Here is an 18795-nt window from a genome sequence, read left to right on the forward strand (position 1 = left end):
AGTGGAAAAGGCCCAAGGGGACCAAGGGGAGCTCCCCCCACCCCCCAGCAGGACCCAGGATATGACGGTGCCCAGTGTACCCCTCAGAAGAAGCTGTCATCATGAGTAACACAGTTGGCACTTGGCTGTGTCTGAACTTCATGATTGGAAAAAAGAAATCATGAAACATAAGACTAGTACAATGTTATGTCAATTATAGCTCAATAAATCTGGTGGGCATGGAGCGAGGAATTACACCTTTACAAAGAGTGGACTAAAAAAACCCATAAAACTAGTACTAAAAAAAAGCACACAAGTAGGGAATTTAAAAGCATATCTGGCGGGCTTCCCTGGTGGCGCAGTGGTTAAGAATCCGCCTGCCAATGCAGGGGAAACGGGTTTGAGCCCTGGTCTGGGAAGATCCCACGTGACGCGGAGCAACTAAGCCCGTGCGCCACAACTACTGAGCCTGCCCTCTAGAGCCCGTGAGCCACAACTACTGAGCCCGCGTACCACAACTACTGAAGCCTGGGCGCCTAGAGCCCGTGCTCCGCAACAAGAGAAGCCACCGCAATGAGGAGCACGCGCACCACAACAAAGAGTAGCCCCCACTCGCCGCAACTAGAGAAAGCCCGCGCGCAGCAACAAAGACCCAACACAGCCAAAAAACAAAACAAAACAAAACAAAACAAAACGTATCTGGCAACTTGAGGTACCCAAACTTCACTCCCTCACCATCCCTTAGAAGACAATCTAATCCAAACCTTACGTTACCAATAAGGAAACTAAGCTCGGAGAGAAGTCCCTGCCCAAAGCCCTCTGGCTGGTCAGTGGCAGAAGTCTTGATCCCTGGTTCTGTGCTCACCTCCCACCAACACCTGTGCTGCCAGACACCCCTGAACCCACCTAGCGTTTTGGTGCCTCAGTGAAAACTCATACCCATCAACTGCCTTAGTGAATCCTTCTTGGAAATTCCATGAACCAGTTGAACAGACAGGAAAGGCACCCAAGGCTGATACGCGAAGACAAGCGCACAACCCGGGAAGGGTCAGGCCTCGTGACAGAGACATCTGCACTCCACCCAGGTGACTTGTTGACCTACTTATGCCAGGAGCACACGCAGGTAGACAAACCGTCCTGTTATTGCTGACAGATGGGTCTTGGCCATTTATGCTTTCTCGCCCGCTTCCCTGGGAATCCACTGGCATACAGCTGTGGCGACAATGGAGTGAACTCTGCACTGTTCGTTTCTTGGCTTTCTGCAAAGCTAACGGCCTGTGAGACAGCTGAGGCTGCGGCCTGACCACCCTGGCAGCAGGTACTGACTACCTGAGCCAGAGGGAACCGGAGGATTTCAGGAAGTTAGAGGAGAGAAAACAGCATGACTTCAGTTTGGGGAGGTTTTCCAGGTAAGAGAGAAAGAAGAGGAGTGTTTTCAACTACTTTGTCCATAGTTAATTTGAAATTTAAACTCTTGTTTTGGCTTATTTATAAAATGAGTTTTTTATATGCAAGTGGACCCTCTGCTACCTTCCCCAAAGCAACAGACATGCTGTAGAATCCCAAACTTCACCGGCCATATGTTTGAACCAAGTATCAGGGTTATTGGGAGGGAATGTCTGGAAGCCAGCCCATCCCGTGACTTCTACGGCTAGAAAAGACCTCAGAAGACAACATTCCTCGGACCCATCAAACGGATACTGAGGTATCCAATCTCATGGCCCCCTGGCCTCACAGAACAGAGCCCACACACTGAAAACCCTTGCCTGAGCACCTGATTGTCAGGAAGTTCCTAATTATGACTAACCGACCTTGCAGAGCTAACGTGGAGTGAGATATGAACCTGCACCAAACACTATCATAAGCCCTTCACAACATCCTCTCATCTGACCACAGGGTCGTTTTTATGATCCCATTTTAGACGTGAGGAAGTTGAGGCACACAGAGGTTAAGCAACTTGCCCAAGGCACGTGGTTACGAAAGGCAAGTGTGGAATATGAACCAGGGCGGGCAGTGTGGTCCACAGCTCTGGGTCTGAGCCATCACTCTGCACTGCCTCAGGATCCTTGCGCCAAGAAGGAGACAACAGGGATGCCCCAGCCGAGCACACCCTCTTGTGGATGAGGTGCTAACTTATGCGGGGGGCCCCCACTAGCCTTCCATGCCTGCAACTGGGGCTTTTTTGGGGCGGGGGTGTAGTTTCAGTTTTGCAAGTTCTGGAAATTGGGTGTACAACAATGTGAACATACTTAACACTACTGAAATATATATTTAGAAATATCTTAAAATGGTAAATTTTATGTTATGTGTATTTTACCATTTTTTTTTTTTTTTTTTTTTTTTGGCCGCCCCATGCAACTTACGGGATCTTAGTTCCCCGACCAGGGATCGAACCCAGGCCCTGGCAGAGTGAAAGCGCACACTTCTGACCACTGGACCGCCGGGGAAACCCCACAATTTTTAAAAAAACTGTTATCAGTCAAGTCGGTCTTTAAATTTACAAAGTTCCAATATCAGCCTGAAGACCAGCCTACCAGGTGGCCCCGGACCCCCTTCAGTTGAAACTGGACATCAGGCATCCAATTGCCTGCAGCCTGGAAGTCCTCCCCTTTCTAAATGTTCCCTCCGTGGCGCTCTGTCACCCCTGCTTCTCTCACATCCAGTGGGGACTCAGACATGGACAGAGATGCAGGCGCAGGGAGTCTGGCCCTAATCTCCAAACCAGAGGCAAACGGAGGGAGCCGCCCTCTCCTCCCCTCGGAACAAAGCCGTGGCTATGGGGAGGGGAGGGCCCGGAGGGCCCACCCAGCCCTGACCTCAGAAGTCAGCCAGTTCTGCGAGGGCTGCCTCGGGGTGTAGGAACTCCTTAACCCAGGCCCGCAAGTCACTGCCCTGATTCGAGCAGGCTGCCGGCGTGGAAGGCAGGCAGGCTCGCCTCCTGGAGTCTAAAGTACAGAGATCTCAGTTGGCCCGCCACCATCTACCTTCTTGACGCGGGAGACCGTGACCCTCTCTCCCTGGCGCCCTCGTGCTCTTAAAGCCGTCTCCTCCGAAGGGGAGGCACGGCTCACCTATTTCCATTTTACATGGCCAAAGACTTCTGGTCCAAGGCTTGTCAAACCCGGGGCCCTCTCAGGGAGCAGGGCCAGGTGGCGAGCGACAAGGGCGCGGCAGACCTGTCACCCGGCGCAGAGAAGCCAGGATGCGCACTCACGGCTGGGATTTCCTCAGACCCGGGCCGGCAGCAGAGCTCCGCGCCGGCAGGTCCGTCCGTCAGTTCCTCCAGGCGCCGCTGCAGGGGCTGGCTGTCGTGCTCCAGCAGGAGGCTCCAGAGGACCCCCGATTCCGTCAGAGATTCCATCCCGGTCCCCCAACTCCGACCCCGCACCGTCCCCACAGGATGCAAACAGGCAGCCTCGCCCAGGCTGGACGCAGACAGGCGGCCTCTGGCTGCTCGGCAGCGGGTCTGCGTGACCCTCGCTGGCCCCCTTGGCGCCCCTGGAGCCCCGTTCCCGGTGCAGAGCCTCACGGGTGGGAGGGTGCGGTCAGCAAGGTTCTCAGGCGGGCTGGCCGCTCTCCAGGGGCCGGGCTCTGCCTCATCGCACTCGGCTCCCAGCGTGGCAGGTCTCCAGGCTGCGGGTGACCCCGAGGGGACGTGAGGAGGCCCCTCCCCCGGGTCAGCGCGGACAGCCGCTCCGAGGGGCCGGCTGCGGCCGGGACGCGGAGGACGGGGCAGGTGCACGGGGCCGCCAGAGGCCCGCCCCGCCGTTACTCACACACGGTAAGTACAGGGGCTCACGGCTGGTCTGAAACTCCAGGGAGGGCAGACGCCCAACTCCCCAGCTCCGTCTGGCCTGTCCCGTAAGGCAGCCTGTTCAACGTGCAGTCGCTGCCCTGGGCGGGCGCCGGGCGCTGTGACTCACGGTCCTCAGCCAGGCAGCGCAGCCACCGCTGGCTGGGGCACCAGGGCCTGCCCCCACCCCCACCCCCACCCCCCTTCCTCCCAGACGCGCTCCTCTCGGCTGACCAGCAAACAACTTCTTTGTTAGCAGGAGGGAGGGGTGGGGGAGGCAGGACGGGTGGGCGGGCAGGGCCGAGCCCTACACACGCTTCGAGTTACAGGATCTGGGTGATGGTACCGGCCAACGTCCTCCAGTAACCCCCGGCCTAGCCTGGCCTCCCCAGCAGATGTGTCCTGCAGTGGAAAGTAGCTGGCCTAGGCTCCGCGCCGGGGAAGGGAGGGGAGGAGGTGCCAGGGGCACTGCTGCTGTGATGAAATCGGAAATGTGAGACCTGAACAGCCAGGGACTTCTTGGAGACACACTCTCCCCTCACTGGCCCATCCATCCACCAACACCCCCCTAGCAGCAGCAGCAACAGGAGACTTGGAAGTTTAACACATCCCGTTCCAGATGTGCCGGTGGGGAGAAGCTGAGGTCAACAGCTCCCAGGTGCGTGGAGGCATCGCCTTCCTTCCCAGGGATGCCGGGAGGGTACCCACGCAGCCTCTCAGACCTTGAGGGCCAAGGAGCCACGCTAAGAGCAGAGAATCTGGGCCAGCTCCAAAGGAGACAGACAGGCTGCAAGGAAGCTGAGACCTCTGGAGAGGAAAGAGAGCCTGGCAATGAGGGCAAGAAGGGCTCCAGAAAGAGAAGCTGGGGGCAGAGGTCAGACAGCACTGGGGCCAGGAAGATTGGATTCCCAGGAAAAGTCAGACTCTGGAGACAAACGGGGCACCTCCCTCACCCTCCCCAGTTCCGCCCGCCTTGCCAGGAGGGTCTCCAGGCTGCACACGAGGGAGAACGCTGCCTTTGTCCTAGGAGTCTCAGCTATCGATATTGGATGCCGTAACGCTCAAACTGTACCGTACTTAAAAATGATCTAACCATCGTATTAAGAGTATAGATTCCTGACTCCCAAACCCCAAAATAGTGATTCAGAGGCACCTGGGGTCTCCCAGTTAAATCGCGTTGGAGGAAGAGCCTGAGTCCTTCCCCGAACTCCTGTTCGCGTCTCTCACTGTGCACACCCCGGACGCAGCCCCCTCCTCCGCCCGTCTATCACGCAGGGTGATTCCTCTCTCAGACTACCATCTTCTCCAGGAGGCAGCTAACGCCTCCAACTATCTTCTCCAGCACCTGCCATGGTGTGTTTCAAGTATCCGCTGCTCAGAAACTATCTACCAAATGAATGCATTCCTTTTGCACTTCTTACACTGTCCCTATTTTACGCATCTTGTGTGTACACATCCACACACATCCCCACTCCTACAGGCATGGCTCCCAGCACCCAGTCCCTGCCAACACTCTCCAAGCCATAAATCCGAGCTTCTCTCCGCCCTGCGTCAGCCCCATCGTCAGGAGTGGGGTAGGAGAACTCAGCAATCCCGTTTTCCAGGGTGACCGGAATGCTTCTCTCCTGGGCCTCACCAGACCCCACGATCTAGGCAGTACCAGGGCCCAAGAGGGCTGAATCCTTACAGAAATTCCTTGGAAACATCTGAGTATTGCTGGGGCCAGATGAGGGGATGACTGTTTGGGGTCCAATGCGGTGAGTCAGGGGCAGGACACACCCAGAAAGATAAGCGCTGGGAGATGAGTCCCAGTGCCCTCAGCCTTTGTCTCCTACGCCCCCTCACAACTGCCACGGGGCAGGGCAGCGGGCAGCTTCCAGCCTGGGGAGAGGGAACTGGCCCCAGGCTAAACATTAACTCGAGGGCAAACACTGGGAGCTGGGACCGAGTGGTACCCCCGCCCTGGCTAGAGCAGCGGGAGGGAGAGGGTGGAGGTGTCCAGGAGAAAAACAGATGGATCTTGGTGGAGCAATGGCCTCACCTAGGAAGAAAGCAATTAAGACCCTCAAAGGAGACGCTGGACTTTCAACCAGATCTGGGTAGGGAGGAGCCAGATGTGGGATAAGGGGCAGTGGAGACGGGGGAGGTGTCCCAGCAAAGGAAGGAGAGAGGTGGGTGGGTGAGGGTGTAACAGAGAAAGACGGAGAGGAGCGGGACTGGGAGAAAGTTAAGACAGCTGTCGGGGGCCCGGGGGTCCATGGGTAAACAACAGAGGGGAGCCGGACGGAGGCACAGGAAGCAGAGGCCGTCCCCGAAAACAAACAAACAAACAAACAAGAAAACGGGCTGCCAAGGTGTCCTCAGCGATGCCTTTCAGCGCTCACTCCCACTTTCCTCACTGTCCCCCATCACTTGAATTTCACTCCTACAAAGCTTCCTCCTCTTGTTCAATAGTATATCTGCCGGGCCTGCCTGGTCATTCCACAGGGCCGGCACCATCCCTCTTCCCCACTGGACAGCCAGCATCCCCAGTGGGGACCAGCAGGCCACTTGGGCCCTACAGTCTCAGGGCAGCCGCCAGGGTCTGGGCTCCCATCCTCTGACCTCAGAAACCTTCCTTCCCTAGGTTGCCACGGAGTTGACTGACCCTCCAGGAAAGAGGTGAAGCAGGTGAGGAAGCACCTTTGTCCCCCTGGAGCACCGGGGAAAAGACTTCTGTGACTTGCCTTCATCCAAGATGCGAGAGCCCACTGCGTCCAGTGGGGCCATCTTTGGGGGGGCAGATTGCACCCCTCCTGCCCCTAACCCTCCCCTTGGTTCCCTGTTTCTGCTTATCCTCCCACCTGTGTATCCCCCAAGCTGGGGGCCTTGACTAGTAAAACTGGGGTAGTCAAAGGGGGGGTTCAGGGGCAGTAGATGTGATCAGGCCTGGCAGGGACTCAGGCAGACGGCCCGGCCTTCAAACCCCACTCTTGACCTGAATATCCCTGGCTGGAGACCAGAGGCTCTTGCCTCGGTCTTTCCACGTGTCCCTGGGGTCCAGCCACCTCCCTCCGTGGGACCCACGCTTTATAAAGGCCAAGATGGTCTGTCATCATGGTGACAGCTCCTCCCTGGCTAAATAGGTAAAAGTAAAATGCAGAAGAGAGGCAGATGGAGGGGGAGGCTGGGGAGGGACAGGGAGCGGTTGGGGGGGCTTCCTCTCACATCAGACCCAGGCTACTCCAGTGGGCCTGAGATGTTCTCGCAACAGTTGGCAAGCCTGTGCTGACCCTCCCTGCCCTGAATCCAGCCAGGCATTTCTAACTGTCCCTAGGGCTGGGGACGACAGAGCCTTTGCTTATCTGAAGGACGTCCAGTGCCAACGATGGAGCCTCAGGCAGCAGAATAGCTGGAGAGCCACCACCGGTGTCAGGAGAGGGATCAGAGAGGGCTGTCTGATGCCTTCCTGCTGCCTTCCTGCTGGCCAAAGTCCAACCCCCTAGGGCAACAGAGTGGTGAGGCAGGAGGACCGAGCAGATCAAGGGAAAACAGAGAACCAGGTCACAGCAACAGGGGCAGGGCAAGGGCCTCCTGAGAAACCAGGAATGGACTACGGGGGGCAGTGCTGGGGAGTGGGGGCGATGAACTGAAGTTTCCTGATGGGGCCTCTGCACACGAGCGCTGACACACACACAGCATACCGCAGGAGCGCAGGCCCCAGAGGATGGGGGCACCGCACGCCCGTGTGCACGGACTCAGGTGGTTCTGAGCTCAGGCAGGGAAACTCCCAGGACCTGGCTTCCCAGTGGAGCCAGAGCATCCGGCCTAGGAGCACAGCCACGCTCAGGCGGTGCCCACGGACAAGTGCACCGGTACCATCAGAGTGGGCATTCATGGGGGTGACACTTGTGTGAACACGCAGCATCTTGCTTCCTCCACAGACACCCAGGGGTGGACCAGCCCAGAGCCGGGGCATCCGCCTCAGGACGAGAGCAGGGTTTTACTTGGAAGAGGGGGGTTCCCGGTGTTGCTTGAAGCCGGCCTCTCTAGAGCTCTACCCACTATGGCAGCTGATTACCCTCCGGACATGAAAACACATAAAGAAGAAATGCCAAGATGCACTAGACACAGCCCCTGACATCTGTAGCTCAGGCCGGCTGGAGATCCCTTCACCTCTCAGCTTCCCTCCATCTGCCCAGCTTCTGCCGCTTCCTCCCAATGTCCACCTGCCATTTCTCTCTCCCTCCCCCACGCTGGTCCATTCTGCTCCCTGTCCGGACCACAAGTCAGGACGTCCGCGGTGTAAGTCCGGCAAGACCAGGAAGAAGGCAGCACCCAGGGGCTGGGTGGCAGGCACAAGGGGCCACGTCTGCCTGGCAACCCTGAATCGGGGAGCAGGGGAAGCAGGAGAGCTGCAGGAACACCTTTGTGGATGGGCCCCACGTCTGGTATGGCTGAGCTTCCAGAAGAAGCCCCCGCGTGAGAGCGTAAGGCCGGGAGGGGATCTCTGAACGCTGCTCAGCAGAGCCCCTTGTGCACTTGGCCTCTGTGAGTTGATGATTTGTCCTGGGTGGAGAGTCAGTGTCTCTGGAATTCATTTGGGGTGAGGGGTGGAGGGTGAAGGGAGACGGCCTAGGATTAATGGAGGGTGAGGGCAGGCAAGGCCTGGGAACCGGGTGGGTTCTGGAGGACGACTGTATGAGGGGATTTACGGAGCGAGTGCGGGCGGGCTGCTCCAGCACGTCTCCGCTGCAGGCGGAACCCACCAGCAAGCAGCGCTCGGCCACGCCGGGCTCCTCTGTCTGTCGCTTATCTGCCATCAGAACGCCTGACCTCTGGGCCCCATATGGCAGCTGGCCTACCACCACCGTCCAGCCAAGCGGCGGCATCTATTTCTAGCCTGTTGCTCTGCTGAGGGCTCAGACGCCAGTTCTCCTGTGCGGGGCTGAGGGAGAAATCAGGAGTGAAAGGAGGGGAGAAGTGGGGTGGGGAGGGGAGTAAAACCTGCTAGAACCAGAGAGGAAGAGAAAGCCAGCCAGGAGAAGGAAAGTTAGAAAGGAGAGCGGCAAACGGAGGTGGAAAAAAGAAAACGGGGGAGTCAGCGAGGAAAGGGTAGGCAAGGATTCAAGGGAAGGAAACGTGAGACGGAGCGGAAAAGCTTACTGGAAAGAGGAAAGGGAAGAAAGGAGTATATAAAAGGGAGAGGGTGGAGACTAGCAGCAAGGATGAGGGTCTGCCCGTCCAAATCTGGTCGATTTAATTGTCTCCGGGGTCTGCAGCCACGTGTTTCCTGCTCCCCTTTGAGACACTGATTCTACAGTACCCCTCGGGAGGGTGGACGATTTCGTGACGACGGAAAGGATGCTGGAGGCCCCACCCACTCCCAGGAAAGCATTCTCCATCCCCTCTACCTCCTCCCACACAGAAGGAAATCCTCTCCCCTCCAGGATGTCAGCTCTAAGCCACGGGGAGGCCACAAGCCCAGGTGAAGACCACTGTGGGTCCAAGGGGGGCGGAGGGGCTGAAGTCCGGCTTCTCCCACCCACAGGCCACCTCAGCCCTCAACTCCCCTCCTGCCGGCACAGCCCACCAACCTCTGCCTTGTCTGCGCTGGGTGAGGCTAAGGCTGGGATCCATCAACCCTATCTCTGGCTGGTCCCCTGAGTGGGAGGTGGGAAGCCACAGGGCTGACTGACACGTGCTTGACTTTGGGGAACTGCTGAGCCCTGTGGGAAAACACCCTCCACACAGTGATCCTGGCCCAAGTCCCTGCGTTACACCCAAGCCTCTCCCCTCCTTCTCCTCCCGCTCCCCCTCGCCAGGGCGTCCCCAACGCCTGTCTCTCAGGCGCCCGCTCCGGCACCTTCTCCAAGTCCACGCGACCTGCCGCAGCGGGGGCTGGTGTTAGGGGAGCGGGGAAGGTGCATCCATGTGACCATCAGGGTCAAGCACGCGCAACAGCGAGCTCAGGGATGAAAGACAGTGACCTGAGACCGGGCCACGGCTGCCCGTCCGTCCACTGCGCAGCCGCGGAGGTCGGAGCACGACCGGGCAGGCCGCTGAGACTCCAGCCAGCTGCTCTTAGCAGGAAAAGTCTGAAACCCTGTGGCCCCGGCTCTGTGACCCAGAGGATGTGGCCTCTGCAGGGACCGCTTACTCCACGATCGGCTTCCGCGTAGGAGTGCCTGGCTGGACACGGCAGGGACGACCCCAGAGCCGGGGATGTGTTCTGGCAGGAGCGTGCCCGTGGGGCTACTGCGGGGACCCAGGGGCAGAAGTCACATTCCGCCACATGAGACCACCTCGCTACAAATGGGCAACTTGTCCGGCTGCTTTCTCCCCAAAATGTCTTGGTTAAGGGGAGGAAACCTCGGCCCTAAGTTTAGGCCCCAGGACTGTCCCGTCCCAGAGTTCTGTCTGGTCTTGGGATGCCTCCCCAGCCTGGTCTCCTCCTTCAGGGCTGGAGGGCCCTTGTCGGGGATTCTAGGCGGGGGGACGAGGCAGCCCGTCTCTGCTTGGTCTCCGGGAATCGAACCCTTCCTCACCAGCAGTCCTGTCCTGCTACAGAAGAGAACCATGGTGTCTGGTTTTTGAGGGAGGGGGTCTGGTCAGGCGAAAAGCCCACCTTTCTAGGCCCCTAAGTTTGCCCAAGCCCACAGGGAAGCCACGTCGCGCCCCCCATGCCTCCATCCCCTGAGCACGGCCACCCCCCACCCGTCTTACACGTACCCAACAAGCAGAGAAAAGGGATACTTACATTATACCAACTCTGGCTTTTCTGAAAAAAAACAAAGTAAAAGAGAAGCAACGTTAGTCAGGGAGAGATGGCGGGAATGGCCAGAGCATCCCTGGCTCCAGAGGGAAGGTTACACAGACAGCGGAGGGCGGGCGGGGAGGACGAATCCCAAGGCAGCTGAAGGCTCCCCGTGTTGTTGCTCGGGGTGGGGGTCCTCCTTTCTCAAGACAGCTCCCGAAAGGAGGCCCAGGGAGCGGTCCATGCTGGAAGCCCCCGCGGCTGGGGTGGCAGGCAGCGCAGCGCCAGCTAGAGCTCGACCGGAAGGGAGCAGACCCCATCACAAGGTTCTTCCGATGGGGGCGAGGGAAGTACTGCAGGCATCCGAGACCCAGTCCCCAGCGGGCCCTGATCAGAAGCAAAGTACCCACGGAGCGCAACACAGCCGCCCACCCGAGGCGGCCCCCCTGAAAGGCAGGGCGGGACCCTCCGGTGTCGGGGAGTCGAGGGGCTGCCGAGAAACTTCCCTCCAACTCAGTAAATTCCTCCTTCTGCCCAACTGGCTGATCACATAAGTGGTAGTGGCCAAGGAGTGGTTGGGGGCTGTGTGTTGGGAGGAAGGCTGAAGCACATAATTGCTAAAGGTCCTTCCCGACTTCATGGGGTTAAAATTCAATACCAACAAACCCTGGTCCGTCCCGACTCCAGAATTCAGGTGCTCTCCATTCCCAGCCCTGAGCAAAGGTAACAGAGATTTTTAGGGAAAGAGGAGGGATGGCTAAGAGGAGGGATGACCTAGTCTATCTCCCATCTCACTGGCCAGGAGTCCTTTATACATACACATCCCACTTGGAAGACAGACAGAAAGACAAGCAGATAGAGACAGACAGACACACACACACGCACACGCACACCCCTGCCCCATCCCTTCAGGGGCTGACCCAACAGGTTTACATTGGGTAGAATGGGGCTGGGGTATTTTCAGTTTTAAAATGCTTGCCAAGGGTGTATAATTCAGGAGGAGAATCCCTGGGTAGAAGGAAGCTTTGCCTACAGGTCCACATCTTAACTATAGGCACACCTCGTTTTACTGCGCTTCATAGACATTGCATTGTTCACAAATCGAAGGTTTGTGGCAATCGGGCGTCAAGCAAGTCTACTGACACCATTTCCCCAAGAGCATTCATTATTTTTTAGTTAATTTAAAATTGTATTTTTAATTATAATTAAATGTACACTGCTTTTTTTTAGACATAATGCTATTGTATACTCGACAGACTACAGTACAGTGTAAATGTAACTTTCAGATGCACTGGGAAATCAAAATATCCACGTGACTTGCTTTATTGTAACATCTGCTTCACTGTGGTGGTCTGGAACCCAACCGCAGGCTCTCCGAGCTATGGCTGCACACGCAGAGGTGTGGATCGTGGGCACACTTAGCAACCTTTATCCCGCCCACCTGGTCTTACAGGGTCCCTACTCCTAAGGGAAGAAGGCAGGTGTGGTCTCAGGAGGTCTGCTGTGCGGTGTCTGGAGAGGCAGGGGGGGCGGAGGGTGAGGGTGACTGCAGCGGTGAAGGCCTGGGCGTGCGATCGCCCCCCTTGCTGGCTCTCCCATCCCACCGGAAGAACTCTGTAGAGACCTTCACCTTCGCTCTGAAGAGGAAGCGTGTCAGCAGAAGAAGGACAGGCGTGGGTGGTGCTGCCTCTGAGTGGCTTTGTTTCAACCTCACACCCTATCTCACTGGCCAGAGGGCAGATGGCAAGGCAGGCGCTCAACCCTCCTCTGCAAGATGCTCTCCTTGGTCGTTTCCCAACAAAGGCTGTCACCACGGCCCCATCCGGAAGTCACGTATTCCCACCACAGCCTCGTCTTCTCCTCCAATCCAGAGGGCTTAGCAGGTGAGGGGCCAAATCCAAATATCCAAAGCCAACTATTCCACCACTGAGGGAGAATGGGAATCGTGGACTGAAAATTCGCCTCTAGTCATTCTGGAGGAGAGTAGATGGGGCAAGGAGGCTGCATCGGACTCTACCCTGCACCTTAGAACATCTTAATTCTTGGGTCCTCATTCTGAGATCACAGGGCACGAGGCTGTGCAGGTATCCATGAAAACACCTGTCTCAATAGTGGAAAAGCACGCTCTAGAAGCTGCCGGCCTCAAGCACCCGCAGTGTGCCTGCGTTTCATCAAACCAAAGCCAGGTCATCAGACCCCTGCTTCACGGCTGGGAAAACTCTCTGTGCCCGCCCCCAGCTCCTCACCTCACTGTCCTGGCCTCCACATGAGACCCTCGGAGGAAAGGGGGCAGCAGGAATTTGATCCTTTACTTAGGCTCCCCCTCCTAACTCGGGTGAACGGAAGGAGGAGAGTTTCGTGCACTGCCCCACAGATGCGTGGCCCTTCTGAATCTGTTTGGAAGAAGAGCTTCAGAGTGACAAAGGGCCTGCACCAGGGAACCTGGGCCCACCTCTGACTAGCTGTGTGATATCTTTGTGTGTGTTACCTGCTTGTGTAAATACGTGTTCACAAGCACTGCAATGTCAGACACACAGAGCGAGGAGGACTTCTGTCCCTCAGCCTGAGACTCCGCCCCGACCCAGCGCTCTGTGGGCAGCTTGCTGCCCGTCACCACTGAGGGTGTCCACCCCTCCGGCCAAATCCACGGCAGCCCCTGGGAACAGCCATGTGGGTGTGAGTCTCCCTGAACTCAGTTTGATCTCCGTGGCTCTGCTTTCCAGGACTGAGTCCTGGAGGAGCTGCTGGACCGGGAGGGCCCAGCTCACGGGGCAGGGGGGCCAGGGAGCGGTGGCCCCGGAGGGTGAGAGGGGTGTCCAGTGGCACTCGTGAAGTCTCTGCCCTGGTGGGTTCTCGAAAGTGTCCTCCTGTGCAGAGAGGGCCGGAGGCAAGGGAAGAACGGAACGAGGGAGTGGGGCGAGGGCTTTCTGACAGGTGATAAGTGGATTTGGGCAAAGCGGGAGGACGGAGTCAGGAAAACTGCCCAAAGACAGAGCTGCTGGGGCGGGGCTGGGCTGAGCAGGTTTCTAAGCTCCTCCCCGAGTTCTGAGGAGCGAGCACCTTAGGGACTCCAAGGCCCCTGGAAACAGACAAGTTCCTTACACATCCCCCCAGCACAAAGGCCCGGGAGTCGGGAAGACGGGGCGTGGGCAGAGGAGGGACGGAGGAGCGCTAGCTAGAGGAGTTAGGGGGAAAGAACAATTTCTTACTTTGATCAGGTTAAGTCTGTCATACTGGAAAGGAAACCACAAAAATTAGGACTGAACAACAGGGAAAGAGTCAAAGGGGGAAAGGCGTGCCAGAGCCACAGAGCCCGCGACACCGCACACCCAGCGCGGGGAGGCACAATGCGGGGGCCAAGCAAGGACCTGCCTGGGCTCCCGGCACCGCAGCGCCCGGTTCCGGAGCTGGCGGAGCAGGAAACGGCTGCGGGCTCCCCCTGGCGGCCACAAGCCAGCACTACAGAGCGGAAGCTGGGCGGTGGCACAAACTGAGGGGTCCTGGAATAGACCTGGGCCTTGACGTGTAGCCCAGGGCTCTGGGCAGGGCTGCCCCGGGCAGGGCCCGCCTCAGCAGGACAGCTGCAGAGTCACAGGAGCGGGGCCTCGCCGGCTACCGCGTCCAACCCCAGTGTACTAACACAGGAGGAAATGGGGGCGCAAGAGAAGGGCAGGCGACACTGTGAGCGAGGCCTGGCTTCAGGGAGAAGTGGGGGCACTCTCCAGCTGGCCTGAAAAATATGAGGTCACCTCCTCTAGTGCACAGGACGCAGGCAGCAAGGTGGCCTGGCTGTGAGAATAGTGGCAGTAGCTCTGGCCACCAGACCCCTCGCTGTGGTTGCATTCGGTCAACCTGAGAAAACGCTCCACCGGGGGAGGGGTATCCCCACCACAAGACCCCCCTCCTCTCCTCACCTCACCCCTGCAGCTTTCCCTTGCTCCCTGCTCCGGGCCCTGACCGCGCAGAGCCTAACTCCTACACTGGTCGTCGTGTGTCTTCTCTGTCCCGCACGCGCATTTCCCAGACCAACCACGGCTGCTACCATGTCCGCCTGGGGTGGCAGGCCGCCCTCCCCACCGCAAGTCAGTCCTTGTTAACTGCTGTGGTGTCGGTCAGTGACGATGGTCATGACTGGGGAGAGGATGGGGTGGGGAGGCAGCTCTCCGAAGCAGGGGACCTCAGTCTGTGGCTGACAGGTTCAGGCACCGCCTCACCCAAGCTCTTCACAGGGAGAGAGAACCTGGACCCCATCAGTCACCTCCCTCTTCAGCTCCTTAGGAAAGGGGCTGAGATGCACTCTGGGTTCATGCTCAGCTCTGGGTCTCTTCATGATGCCTCGTTTCGCCCCTCCACAATCCCACTGGGAGTTCCAGCCTGGTTCCGGGCACCCGCTCCCCGCTCCCCGCCTCAGACGTGAGCTCTCCTGCCTCCGACTTCATGAAGCATCCCAACCACGCATGTGGTTCCGAAGGTCAGGTTAGGTTTGTGGATAATCTGGGCACAAATAATCAGGATAATCTGTGTTTCTTATCTCCCTTCCCAGACTAGACACTGCCTGGGGGTGGGAACCTGGTCTTCATACTCTTTTCTTAAGGAAGACCTACCGTTTAGGGGTTTTTAAAAATCCTCATCATTGGCTACTCCCCTCAACCCATCACCTGACCAAAAGAGGCGCTCCGTTAAGTTCTGACTTAAGTGCTGTCGACCATAAATAAGTATTGCTCTGCTCTCTGAGTGCCTTGCTAGGCACAGGGGTAAGAAGGTAAGGAAGGTTAGAGCTTGACCTTAGGATGGAGAAGTGTGCAAACACTGTGGGCAGAGGCAGAGAAGTGGAATAACTGGATGCCCTGTCCCGCTGCATCTGCCCTCTCCCCAGCCAGAGGCGTGAGGGGCTCAGGAGGGGCTGACGGAGGTCATCTCCAAACCCCGTCCCCAAAAGGCCTGCACCTGCTGAGCCCCCCGAACCCACAGGGGACTCCTGGGGGCCTCCTCGGGGCAGGCAGAGTTCCTCCTGCCCTGCCCACAGCCAGCAGCTGTGGTTTGAAATCCTCAGAGCTAAGATGAGTTTTTAGCCTGAAGGTCACAGACTGTAGGATTAGCCCTGTAGCCACTCGTTCATCCCTCAGGAACGAGAACAGCTGTTGAACCCAGCTCCTCCCCAAAACCCTTACAGAGGCTTGAGACTATGATTAAGTCATCCCTCAGCTCTCTCTTCTTCAGGCTGTAGCCACCCACTTCCCCCGTGGGTATCATTTCCTGAGCCCCGCTGTTGTAAAACACCTATTATTCACCCTCCGTTCCCTCCAAGTTCTCCTCAGGCCTCTGAAATCCTGGAGTCCTGGGCAGACTCTGGCACAGGCTCCCTGACCTGGTTGCATCTGTGCAGGGCCTGAGCAGGGACAACTCTCAACGTCCACGACCTCCCGGGGCTGGTGCCACGCCCTCTGAGAGAAGACTTCTCCTCTGATCACCAGCCAGGATCCTAAGAACACCACGAGTCCCAGGCTGGATGGTGGGTGGAAGCATTAAGGGGAGCTCAGGCTGAGCAGCTCTCAGCGGGCAAGCGGAGGGAAGGAGCGGGCCAGGGTGAGCTCCTGGGGTCGCTCTACTGCACCAGGGAACTCCTGTAAGGGAATTCGTGACCCTCAATCAGCTTGCCTGGGGAATCAGGAATCACCCACCAGAGCAGGTACAAGGGGGTATCAGGACCTGCAGCCCCACCAGATCGGGGAGTGGGGGGCCTCCCTTCCCCAAAGGAATGAAACTAAGCCCTGGCAGGACTCTGCTTCTACATGGCACCAGGTAAGTAGGGAACAGACGCCCAGCCGAGGCAGTGTTTGGGGCGCAGGCAGAGACACGGGGGTGGGGGGGGCGGGTCTGGTCTCCGACTCCGGGTGCAGTGGGAATGGTCCGCTCAGTGACCTCAGCCAGCCTGCCAGGGGCAGTGGGGCCGGCCCTTCTGGGAAAGGGGCCAAGCCAGACGCATGGGCCAAGATGCGCGAGGGAAGAGGGAGGGGTGCGGAGCACTACAGACAATTCAACACCGGAGGGGAGACCAAAGACAGAGACAAAAGATGGCTTACTTTTGAGAGGCGCTTGTGAGACTAAGACCATGCATGCAAAGAAGGTATTTGGGAGATGGGGGGGGGAGAAGAGGAAGAACAAGAAATCAAAAGACAAATTCAGGTGGGAAGCCAGCTCCCGAGCCTCCCGGCGTCCCCTCCCCTCCCCAGGGCCTGTGAGTCCAGCAGGTAAGAGAAGCTTTTGAAGGAGCATCTAGGCAAAGACATCTCCTGCTTCCCAAAGGACTAAGGGGGTGGGGGGTTGGGGAGAAGAACGTCTCTGGGGACCATAAGTAGCCCAGGCCCCCCAGGGCTTATTTTATGCCCCTCCTTAGGCAAAGGCCCGGGGCTCAGGTGGCAACTCGGACACACCTGGGAGGGATGGAGAGCCCTGTCACCGTCCTCTTGGCCGGATGAGTACCAAGTAGGTTATTACCAAAGGCCAGGCAGGGTGATGGCCAGGGCGGAGGTTAAAACGGCATTCCGCAACCTTCCCTGAGGACTCCCTTCCTGGCACTACAGTTGTCCCAAATAATGTTCCCTTCTACCCCAAATTTGGAAGAGGTAGCAGGGCTAAACAGATGACCCCTCCTGACCCCCAGAGCACCTCTCCTCCAAGTCTCAAGGCACGGGAGGCTCCCTAGCCCCTAAAGAGAGATAACGGTCATTGCGGAGTCATTTTTCCAGCTGCCGGGGCCCTCTCGGAGTGCTTAGCTGAGATGATAACATTTAACTAGGGTCTCCCCTGCCGGCCCCGCCTCACCTCACTGAATCAAGGCTATCTCTGGGACACTAGGGGCCGGCCAATCACGCCAGGTCCCTCGATGACGGGGTTCTCTGCCTCACCGTCCCCCCACTGCCAGCTTCCCCGCAGCCGGCTACTGAGCGAGGACAGAGTCCCCGGCGGGGTCGGGCTCACCTTGGAGTTCTTGCCAGCGCTGCGGCCCGACTGCGAGGAGCAGCTGCGCTGCACGCCCTGCTCCGGCGTGGACGGCGACTTGTCCGAGGAGTGGTCTGAGCCCTTCTCCACCATGGTGTCTCCGTCCGGGCTCTGAGCGGGTGGCGAGCGAGACCGCTTCCGGAGGATGGGGGAGCAGGCCGGCGTGCTGCGGTTGGAGTTACTGGCAGTGCTGCAGGGGGAAGACGGAGAGAGGGGGCGGGGTGGAGAGGGAGGAGGAGGAGAGACGAGCAGTCGGTGACTGAAGGCCAAAGACGGGTCCCAACGAGCCAGCTCGGGGAGCCAGGGTTCGGGGCTGGGGAGAAATAGGGAGCAAAGGGCCCAGCTACGGACTTGCTGCACCATAATACTGCTGCTGGCCAGGAGGGGGCGGTGGTGTCCACGTGAAATGGAAATAGCAACAGGAAGGGGTAAGTAGGGCAATTAGACATGGAGAGATTCGTTCACCCAGCCATCCATCTGACCATCTGTCTGTCCATCCATCCATCAGATATTGTTAGGACACCCCCGCTCCCCCCCCCATTTTATGCCAAGAACTGTCTAGGGAACACGGAATTTAAGATCTGAAAGGCTCATTAGAGATCATATCAATACTATCAGCTCATTTTATACATGCTGCAAAATCCAGTTTCTACATTTGGTTTTGGAGATATTTGCCCATAAAAATAACAAAAATAATCCCGCTTTCCAAAGCATTCACAACATATTATTTCACTGGGTCCTTAAATCATTCCACCAAGGTAGTAATGACAAGTGCCATAAGTCCTATTTTTAAAATGAAGACCAGTGCATGGCAAAGAGGATCAAGTGTCCTCTGATCACAGAGGGCTTAGAAACAAAATCTGGGTCTTCTGACTTGTAACTCACCCGCACTATTCTATTTCCTTGTAAGCCAGACTGGTTCCTGTTCCCTTCGCCCAGGGCAAAGATGAATGCAGCGGAAGTTCTCACATGCCATGTCTCCTCCCCCAAATTCACTTGCAAAAGGTACCTTTCACATCCCAGGGTACCAAATCCCCTCACGCCAAGGCTTATAAACTGTGTAAATATTTAGCTTGTGTTCTTAATGGACTAGAGGAGATGAAGAAAGGAAGAGCAGAGGAAAATTAAGTGCAGTTAAGTTCTAACAGGTGCTTGCTTTGCTCTGAGAGAATGGAGGAAGGAAAGAGACGGGGGAAGGAAAGGTTATGGAGGAAAGAGACGGGAAACGGGAAACAAAGCCCACGTTGAGACTGGAAAGCCAAAGAAGCACGAGGGGAGGGGGTGA

The 18795-nt window shown here is 57.6% G+C and overlaps 1 protein-coding gene and 1 long non-coding RNA gene across 5 annotated transcripts in view; one reads left to right on the forward strand and one right to left on the reverse strand.

Annotated features, from left to right (window-relative positions):
* GRAMD1B (GRAM domain containing 1B) overlaps positions 1 to 18795 on the reverse strand; it is a 176322-nt gene that overhangs the window by 26900 nt on the left and 130627 nt on the right. For all 4 annotated transcript variants that reach the window (XR_009504546.1, XM_059930169.1, XM_059930168.1 and 1 more), the window contains exons 3-4: positions 17490 to 17700; positions 10512 to 10532 (exon numbers count right to left, since the gene is read on the reverse strand). Coding sequence is in view for 3 of the 4 variants with exons in the window: in XM_059930169.1 (XP_059786152.1) it covers positions 10512 to 10532; positions 17490 to 17700 (232 nt within the window). In the remaining variant the exon portion in view is untranslated. The remainder of the gene's footprint in view (positions 1 to 10511; positions 10533 to 17489; positions 17701 to 18795) is intronic.
* On the forward strand, positions 3556 to 8356 carry LOC132370329 (uncharacterized). Its single transcript, XR_009504547.1, has 3 exons — positions 3556 to 3760; positions 6399 to 6442; positions 7696 to 8356. It is a non-coding gene; the product is annotated as an uncharacterized LOC132370329 (long non-coding RNA).

Source organism: Balaenoptera ricei, chromosome 8 (genome assembly GCF_028023285.1).
Source record: "Balaenoptera ricei isolate mBalRic1 chromosome 8, mBalRic1.hap2, whole genome shotgun sequence".
NCBI lineage: Eukaryota > Metazoa > Chordata > Mammalia > Artiodactyla > Balaenopteridae > Balaenoptera > Balaenoptera ricei.